This window comes from Pseudophryne corroboree, chromosome 9 (assembly GCF_028390025.1).
Source record: "Pseudophryne corroboree isolate aPseCor3 chromosome 9, aPseCor3.hap2, whole genome shotgun sequence".
Lineage (NCBI taxonomy): Eukaryota > Metazoa > Chordata > Amphibia > Anura > Myobatrachidae > Pseudophryne > Pseudophryne corroboree.
The window spans coordinates 417,841,759-417,852,059 of record NC_086452.1 but is presented as its reverse complement, the minus strand read 5'-3'; the positions used below and the strand labels follow the sequence as shown (position 1 = coordinate 417,852,059).

The 10,301-nt window shown below is 43.8% G+C and overlaps 1 protein-coding gene across 1 annotated transcript in view; it reads right to left on the bottom strand.

Moving 5' to 3' along the window:
• Positions 1–2,390: 2,390 nt before the first annotated feature.
• Positions 2,391–10,301, bottom strand: part of SLC25A26 (solute carrier family 25 member 26) — a 386,727-nt gene continuing 378,816 nt past the window's right edge. The window contains exons 8-10 of the mRNA XM_063940924.1: positions 8,113–8,177; positions 7,440–7,513; positions 2,391–3,557 (exon numbers count right to left, since the gene is read on the bottom strand). Of these exons, the coding sequence (XP_063796994.1) occupies positions 3,461–3,557; positions 7,440–7,513; positions 8,113–8,177 (236 nt within the window). The 3' untranslated portion in view covers positions 2,391–3,460. The remainder of the gene's footprint in view (positions 3,558–7,439; positions 7,514–8,112; positions 8,178–10,301) is intronic.

The window sequence follows — 10,301 nt, the reverse complement described above, 5'->3', positions numbered from 1 at the left end:
CTCGGATTTACCATAGGGTCTGGAATTCTTACTTTACTTAGTGCATTTCTCACAATCATGACGTTTTCAAGTTTAGTACGGTCAAACTGTTGGCCTTCCTACAACAGGGCCTGGACTTAGGCCTTCGTCTGGCCTCCCTCAAGGTTCACATTTCTGCCTCGTCGGTTCGGTTTCAGAGAAAGATTGCTACCCTACCGGATGTTCATACTTTCACTCAGGGTGTGTTGTGGATTCAGCCTCCTTATGTACCGCCTGTGGCCCCTTGGGATCAGTCAGTGGTTCTGGAGGCCTTGCAAGAGTCTCCGTTTGAACCTCTTGCATCTGCAGACCTTAAGTGGCTTTCCCTTAAGGTTTGTTTTTGCTGGCTATCGCGTCAGCTAGAAGGGTCTCGGACTTGGGTGCCTTGTCCTGTAAGTCCCCCTATCTGATTTTTCACTGTGACCGGGCGGTTCTTAGAACGTGTCCGGGTTATCTACCAAAGGTGGGGTCTTCCTTCCACCTTATTCAGGAGATTGTGGTTCCGGCCTTAAGTTCTCCTGAGTTGTCTTCCAAAGAGCGGTCTTTGGATGTGGTATGGGCTCTCCGTATCTATGTGAAGAGAACTGCCTCCATTAGGAAGTCTGATTATCTCTTTGTGCTGTTTGGATTTCACAAACGTAGCTGGCCTGCTAACAAGCAGACCTTGGCCAGATGGATTAGAATGGTGATTGCACATGCTTATATACAGGCTTGTCTGCCAGCTCCTGCTACCATCAAAGCCCATTCTACTCGGTCTGTTGGACCTTCTTGGGCGGCCCGCCGTGGTGTGACCCTTGAACAATTGTGCAAGGCGGCTACGTGGTCCTCAGTGAACACGTTCATAAGGTTCTATGCCTTCGATACTTCCGCCTCCCAGGATGCTTCCTTTGGACGCCGGGTTCTTGTGCCCGTTACAGTGCGTCCACTCCCATAAGGAACTGCTTTAGGACATCCCCGATGTTAATCCTTGTGGAGCCCAGTGTACCCTGCAGCAGAAATGGAGATATATGGTAAGAACTTACCATTGTTAAATCTCTTTCTGCGAGGTACACTGGACTCCACAAGGCGCCCACGCTGACGCACTTTGCTTCTTTGGGTTGGTATGGCATTAGCAGATGACACCGTCTCCTGTAGTGAGTGTGTGGGGTATGTGGCTACTCACGATTGTCGTCTCTGCTACCTGCTACTGCATTGGACTGGTTAATGAAACTGAGCTCCTGTGCACGGAGGCGGGGTTATGGAGGAGGCGGCGCTGTGCATCTTGGGAACAGTCAAAGCTTTGAGCCTGTTTGTGCCTCGGATCAAGATCCTACTCTACACCCCGATGTTAATCCTTGTGGAGCCCAGTGTACCTCGCAGAAAGATATTTAACAACGGTAAGTTCTTACCATAAATCTCGTTTTATGTTTCTATGTTACATATGCAAACCTATGGTAAGCCACCAACCACGGCAAGGTGTCTCTGCTCTAGAGGTCCTACACTACATGATAATAGCACCTACTTTGGGTCATACATTTATGTATTTCTATATTGAGAAGTAACTCACCTAGAGGCACCCCAGGATGCTCTAGTATGGCACTACAAGCTATACCTCTACCTGCTTTTTACAAAAGTGAGACCCAGAATGGTAGTTGCTCAATCAATTTATTGGTCCAGCATAGGTAGGAGGGACAAATCTCATTAACTGGTCCATTGCAGTGTGCTGGGGGAACTTTTGTTTTTTTTCTTGGCTAGATTAGTCCCTCCCTTACATTCACCTGTGGTGGACCAATACATTGATTGAGCCACTTTTCTGAAACAACTTTTATACAGGTTGAGTAACCTTTATCCAAAATGCTTGGGCCCAGAAGTATTTTGGATATCAGATTTTTCCGTAGTTTGGAATAATTGCATACCATAATGAGATATCATGGCGATGGGGCCTAAATCTAAGCACAGAATGCATTTATGTTTCATATACACCTTATACACACAGCCTGAAGGTAATTTAACCAATATTTTTAATAACTTTGTGCATTAAACAAAGTGTGTGTACATTCACACAATTCATTTATGTTTCATGTACACACAGCCTGAAGGTCATTTAATACAATATTTTTAATAACTTTGTGTATTAAACAAAGTTTGTGTACATTGAGCCATCAGAAAACAAAGATTTCACTATCTCAGTCTCACTCAAAAAATTCCGTATTTCGGAATATTTGGATATGGGATATCAACCTGTATTTAATAAATAAATATTTATACACCACTGTGTAATGCTACCAGCAGTGTTGTCCAATGCAGAACACTATAAGCTTTTATTAACATAGGATGTTTCAATGAGAAACAATGCAAACGTTTACTGTTTTAAAACTTGAATAAATCAACCATTTCCTTGAAAACCTTATTTAATTAGAAAGTTCAGGTGACAAATTCAGGCTTCATCTCACATTTTGCTAAAAACAAAATGCAGTAAAATAAATGATCAATAGACAATAATGTTAAAATAACAGTCTCTATAAGGCGTATGCTGCTGTGATTCTTAATCTACTCTGCAACGTTGAATCACATCAAGGCCTTGTTCCTGAGTAGCGCGATTTCTGGTAATTGGTGCGGCCAGATGGGTCTGGGACTGAGGGTCGACAGCACAAAGGTCGACACACCTTAGGTCGACGCCAATTGGTCGACACACCTTAGGTCGACATGGACAAAAGGTCGACATGGACAAAAGGTCGACATGGACAAGGTCGACATGGAACAAGGTCGACATGAGTTTTTTATGTTTTTTTGTTGTCGTTTTCTTCGTAGAGTGACCGGGAACCCCAAATAGTGCACCGCGTCCCCTCACATGGCTCGCTTCGATCGCCATGCTTCGGGCATGGTGCCTTCGCTTCGCTCGGCACACTTTACCGTTCCAATCGTAGTCCACGTGGATCGTTAAGTATGAAAAGGTTCAAAAAAAGAAAAAAATCGTGAAAAACTCATGTCGACCTTGTTCCTGTCGACTTTTTGTCCATGTCGACCTAAGGTGTGTCGACCAATTGGCGTCGACCTAAGGTGTGTCGACCTTTGTGCTGTCGACCTGGAGTCCGGATACCGGCCAGATATACTGAAGGGACTGGAATAACAGCAGGAGTGCTATGCTTCATACAGTATAATGGATTTTCCTTTGAAAGGGTGAAGTATTGTCTTTTGGTGTAATACTGTTCTAGTTTCACCTGGATATACTGATGCTGTAATGTAGGAGTCTACTTGTCACATGTCATAAACTGCATTAACATATGGAGGGTTTCAGACATAATATTAGCTGAAGATTTCTTTGTGCTTGAGTGAAACGTTGTGATTTTGCAGGGACTGTAGCAGACCATCGTTTCCTGTCCACATAGTGTCTTGGTATAACTATAAACACGTGGACAGTGTAACTTGCAGCGGCTTCATTCTGCAGGTTCCATTGGATTCTTCACAGAAGCAAACTGCGCACTTTGTCGTAAGCCCCCAGGAAGATGAAACCTCCGAGGCTGATCGCGGTCATTCTGGGGACAATGCCGGCAAATAATCTGAACAATTAAGAAAAACAAAAACAGAGATTTAAAGATTTCTCACCATTAACCTGTCGCCAGTAAGCAGTTGAGGACGCAATTTTAGGTATCACCGATTCACCCTGGTCTGAAGAGTATGGAAACCCTAGCTGCGTCACCATGATTTCATGTATTTACTGGCTACCACCCCCTAACAATTTACAGAGCAGATTATAATGGGTACAAGTTGGATGTACACCCTTTCATAAGGGCAACTGATGCCGCAATCTTCCTGCATCAGTGCTACAGCAGCCTAATATCAATACTCTGTGCTGCCGGAGGCCCTACAGCTTCCACTGTCTAAGTCTCAGTCTGTGGTTTCCTGCTACCTCCATTCACTGTTATTACGAGTGTACTGGTTACTGCCTCCCCCCAAATTCAGCACTCATCTCCTGAAATACTCGGTGCTTGTGCTACAGTACAATAGCCATTCTGATCAGTGGAATGGCTGTACCACTATATACAATACTCTGTGAGAATGTCAGATACAGCATCGGGAGAACTGGCTGTGAGATCTGCAGCGTGGCAGGGACGTATCTAGCCTAGACACAGCATTAATGCCGGTTTATAAAGTCACAGAAACTGCAGCGTAGGAAATGAGCACAGTTCCGACTGAAGGGAGACCGCCAGCTGGAAACAGTTTAAGGATTCACTAGGCAGCACTTAGATCTATTACCATAATTGCAGAGTAATTTGCATGAGACTGGTAGAGGGCAAATTCCCAAAGGAAAACAGCTAAATATTGTTAAAACAGGCTCCTGAGTGATCACAATAACCCAACATTCTATTTTTATTTATTTTCTTTTAGACATTAACTAAAGATCTTTATTAACAGGAATGGGCTGGGAGTATTTACACATTATACTTTTTAATGCCATAAGCGCAGAGATTCCCAACTGCAGTCCTCAAGGCACCCTGACGGATCTGGTTTTCAGTACAGCCATGCCTGAGCACGGGTAGTATTCAGTATACCGGTTGTTGGGATCCCGGTGCACAGTATACCGGCGCCGGCATACCGACACCTTTTCTCCCTCTTGGGGGTCCACGAGCCCCCCCCCCAGAGGGAGAATAGTAAGCGTGGCACGCAATCTGGCGGTCGGGATCCCATCGGCGGTATGCTGGCCGCCGGCAACTCATACCACACCCCTGAGCACAGATGGGTCAATCAAACTGACTGAAGTAGTAATTGATAGGTAAATGTATTGTGCTGCTATAACACTTCCGGCTTCGCCTCATTAACGTGGTGAAGCAGGAAGGGACATTGACAAGACGTATCAACATCTTGTCTGCCGAAACCGGGGAGTGAAAGCTCCCTCCTCCGGCGATGTCCCCCTGAGCTCGCAGAGCGTCAGCTCAGTGTTGATGCGCTGTGTCTCCCTGCCTGGCTGGCTCTTCTGCGCATGCATGGGATCTCGCTACTCACGCAAGATCCCCAGCGCAGTCCGGAGCCGGCACCCGCCACAGCCAGCTCTGTCCCAGGTGTAGTAGGCTATGCCGGCGGCCGGCATACCGACAGCTGGGCGAGTGCAAATGAGCCCCTTGAAGGCCTTGTTTGGAACCTCTGCCAAAGCCATTCATTATTTTGTGCAAGTTTACTGGTATGATCCCCCCCATCAAACCTTAACCCAGACCTCGGGACCTGTACGAGTTTGCTTTAGGAGACCCTGCAACCCAGACCCACCTGAACCCACAACCCAACTTGAAGAATATTTTTCAGGGTTAAATCAGTCAGCGATAGTCTGACTGTCCAATCCAGTTGCAGTAATTACACTGCGTGCAGAATGGAGATAGTCCAGGAGCAGACGTCACACAGTGCAGACAGCTGCAGCGGACAGGCCCTAGACCACCGCATGACGTAAACCTCTCCGCAGACCCTTAATCTTCCTGCTGTGTGCAACAGTGCCGGGGTTCTATGCAGAATGACCCTCTGTCTCCTCCCCTGCACCGTATATCACTGTCCCCCAGCTCCTGCAACAGCCGGAATTAAAGAATTGGGTTTGGGATGTGCTGCATTGTAAACTATCAGTTCTGCAATAGCAATGCTGTGACTCAGAGTTCATGGAAAGGGAATCTGTTGCTACAAAAAAAGTGTATGTGTATAAAATAATCCCAAATGATCTCCCATCTCCATCGTGGACAGACGGACGGACATGCAACAGAAGATGCCCACCAGATCTCAGCAGAATGGCCTTATGAGAAACAGAGGGCTCAGATGCCTATAATCTAGATATAGTCCACAGCCAGGGTAAGGAGAGAGAGGATAAGGAGCGACAGACAGAAATTAATTTTTACAAATCACTCAACAGCCAAGGGGCTGTGAAAACTCTCTTTAGAAGAGCTTTCCATTACCATTATCTTACATCTGATATCAACTGTGTTTGCAGAAGAGCAGATGCCCCCCGGCAGTTGTTACAAGCAACATTGCTTTATCTGTCTGTGCTTTGCAGCCACGTATTGATATCATCAGGTCCAGCAGTTTCCATTCCATTGTCCGGCGATACAACACTGCCCAGCTGTGCTCTCTGCATTGGATGGATATGTTTCTAAATAACAGCTCTGTGTTGTATCCAGGGGCAACAGTTAGAAACATATTTACCTTATAATATAAAGTCTTACGGTTGTTACAGGCAGACCTTTTTTTTTTTTTTTTTTTTTAATACATCATAAAAAAAGATATATTGAGCCATTCCACCTGGTAATCTGCCTGCAGGTGTTTACCGCTATGGCGGAGGTCAGGTGCGATCCCTGCTTTATAATGCTTTTGTATTTAAAAATAAATCAGCTTTGCATAGCTAGAAGTGATGCGTAACTGACGAGTGAGGCTCTGCGCTTGACCCGGGGCTCGGAGCAAAGTTATGCAAAAAGAAAAAAAAAATGGTTAAACCTCATCATTTAACAGTTAAAATACTTTAGCTATAGGGATTTTTGTGGATCAAAGAGAATAGGAACTGCAGTGAAATGAGATATATTTTTGCAGATTTGCCATATGGAATTTATAAGGAAAATAGCATAATTGTCAGCCCGGGTACAGCTGGCTAGACAACTGAAATCACATAATTGCTTCATTTCACTTTGCAAGAAAGCCTTGTGCATTATCCGTTTGGGAGGTCAGAGGGCAAACACTGCCTGTGTTCACACCCAGTGACTTGTAGTGTTACACGCAGTTATAATCCTCTTTCTCATCTCTCTTTTAGACCTTTTGTGCTTATATATTATAACATGTCTGTTAAGTATGACTTCAACCGACAGACTATATATTTCTGACCTAAAACCAATCAACAGATGGTGTAATGGTTAGCATTACTGCCCCACAGCACTAAAGTCATGGGTTCGATTCCTCCCACAAACCAAATATTTACTGGTAGGTCAATTGGCTCCGAAAAACAAATTAACCCTAGGGTGTAAGTGTGCACTTGTACATGTGTTTAGGGCAGAATAGATGGGCCAAGTGGTTCTTTTCGGCTTTCAAATACTGTGTTTCTATAGAAGTAACTCAAAGGATTTACAGGCATGGTGGCCGGGTTATTATGTTCTGGGCTTTTGTGCTGCATGCCTTATGGTCAACGGTACAAGGTAACGCCTCACATTTAGAAGGGTTAGGCCATAACATCCAAGGACACAATTTACACTTGATCTTAACCAAAGGCCAGATAATCTAATCAAAGGTTAATGTTAATGAGCAAGGAAGAGAGTTCCAGAGAAAATGTGCAGCTCTAGAGATATCTCGCAGAATGGAAAAAGCATCTATTGGCAACCAATACATACCCCGCTGATGAGAAATCATAAAAAAACAATGTAGTGAAAAAAAAACCCCCCATCAAAATATGTCAATCAAAATGAACAAGAACAGTTGGTCTGTACCCTGTAACGCCATGTGTTCTCCATACGTCACTCAGTGCAAACAACACGTTTCCGCTTGCAGTATTCGATCCAACCTGTAGCAGAAAAGCAGGCGAATGATCCACTGATTAGCCTTTTATAGTAATCAGATTTACTATAGTGTTTGATTAAATATATCCCATTCCAGTATTACTATAGAGCAGTTGCCCAAACTTTGCAGTTACAGGTTTTAAGGATATTCATGCATTAATTCACCTGTGCTTAAGCATGGATATCATTAAAACCTGAACTGTAAAGAAGTAGTTTGGAAAATTCTGTTTTAACCCAAAGGTTCTCAGACTCGGTCTTTAAGACCCCAAACAGTTCACATATTTCCAGATCTCCTCACAGAATTACAAGTCAAATAATTAGCACCACCTGTCGATCTTTTAAAATGTGTCAGTGAGTAATGAATACACCTATGGACCTGCTTGGTGACCTGGAAAACGTGAACTGCTTGGGGTCCTCCGGACCGAGTTTGAGAACCACTGTTTAAACCAATCGGGTCTTCTCAGGATAAAATGGTTGTGAAACACAGATACGTTCAAACAGAAGGTTATTTCCAATTAAGCTAGTACACCCTATGAAGAGCCAGTATTTAGCATAGAGGTGTAATCACACAGGTGTGTACAGGTGGGCCATATTATATCTCTACCTTTGCTAGCATTATACGGGTCTTCGCTACGTCCAGGGGTGTCGTAACTGCAGCTGCAAATCCACCTGAGCCGGGGGGGGGGGGGTGAGAAAAGACACAACACAAATAAGACCTTGTTGGGGGTTTGATCCTACAGTACAGTTCCCACAACCTCTGCCAAGACATCTTGAAATGTTATGTTTATATATAAACTACATCAAACACACGAGAGGGGTCATTCAGCTTCTGACTGGGGAATAAAGTTTTTAGGGTAAATTTGTGTTTTAAAGAGGACGGATCATAAATTGTGTAAATTGCCCCCTACCCAATGTACAGATTAAGGAATTCTATATATATTCTTATTTTCCCTTTGTATTTGTTTAATTAATTTATTTTTGTTTAATTTATTTATTTATGTACAAAAACACCACTCACAGCGTACTAGAGACTCTGGCTGCGACTTTCACTGCACAGGAACCCGTATAAGGACGCAGATGAAGCACAACGGAACTTGGCGTGAGAAACAGTTTACGCAGATTCAGACTTATTCGCACACAGATGCACAAGTCAAGCACATCGAATTAATCAGTGTAATCTAGCGATGGAGTTTTGCCACTGCTCGTTTTATTTGTGCGAATAAGTCGCAAACTTTAAGTGAGAAAGGCGCTCCGTGTCGCTGAGAACATGGCGCACCAGGAGGAGGTGCAATTATCTGCCCCATCCAGAGGTTCCCAAACGCAGTCTCTGTGCTGAGCCATGGATATACCTAAAACCTGGACCATTGGGGTGCCTTGAGGACCGCGTTTGAGAACCTCTGGGTTAGAGATGTAGAGAAAATAAAGGGAAACGGGCCAAAGTGTTGAATCTTAAACATAAAATGTAAATAATACATTTGCATAAAACATAAAACGAGAATACATAATGAATGGTGATGCCAACAAAGAGGAAAGGGACCTTGGAGTAAGTTAATATGAAGGGTCAAGAAGAATAGCGAAGCAGTGGGAGAAGACGGTAGATCATTGTATGGGAAAAAATACGATATTAGTAGCTAGAACATGGAGGTTATACTGTAACTATCGTTCATTATTGGTAAGACCGCACATTGGGTGCAGTGTACAGTTCCCTTAAATACATTAATAAAGAAACTATCTCCTTTTCAAAATCTTGCTGTAGAGAAAACCAGTATGGCTGCCAGTCACAGAGACTCTTTACAGAGCACATAGAGCTCAGAAAGGGCATAACAAAGTCTCTGCACACTACATGTGACTGTGGTTACCATAGTCACATGACACTGAGGAAACTGCATAATATTAATTTAACAGGAGATAGCTGCCTGAAGAAACAAACGAAGGACAATAGTTATTGCAAAGCTTTTTTTCTTATACCCTGCAATAGTAATAAATGTTTAAAAAACATTGTTTTAATGGGATTGGTGCTTCATTCACCACCTTTTGCAGTTCTGATATGGCTTCCTCTTGGCTTTGCTGACTGATCTCTACTTCCTCCACTCTGTTTGCCAGATGTTAAACCAAGTTCTGCAATCTCTACTTTAGAGAATAGAAATCTAAGAGAGTGCTCTAGCAAAGGTTCATTTTACCCTGCTTATAAAGGGGGGGAGGGAGGAGGGGGTGTCAGAGAGGCCCTTTATCGGCAATGCTCTGACACATTTCTGTATTCTCCTCTAGCACCTGTGCATCTAGTCTGGATCCTCCAAGTGTGAGATAGAGTACAGTATCAACCTAGGAGTTACAGGTATCTATATAACTTCAGCTGTCGCACAGAGGACGTGATGCGTCAGTGAAAATTGTTATCTCCCTCTAAAATGAGTCCCTTACTCTACAATCTTCCCAACAAAATATAAATACACACACACACACACACACACACACACACACACACACACATATTATATATATATATATATATATATATATATATATATATACACAATTGCGTGTCTGCAGTGTCGGAAGCCACAGTCCACTGACCCCTCTGCCACAGAAACAGGCGGCACTCCACGGATTTGGTGTAGTATGAAAACTTTATAAAACAAACAGCATGAAGAGTCCAACGTTTCAACACCGCGACGGGTGTTTTTGTCAAGGACACATGGTGAAACAAATAGTGTGTACATTGTTCTTACCTTAAATACCCCTCTCTTGTCAGCGCGGCCAGACAGGTGCGGCGGGCGGGAGAGTCGCCGGCAGCTC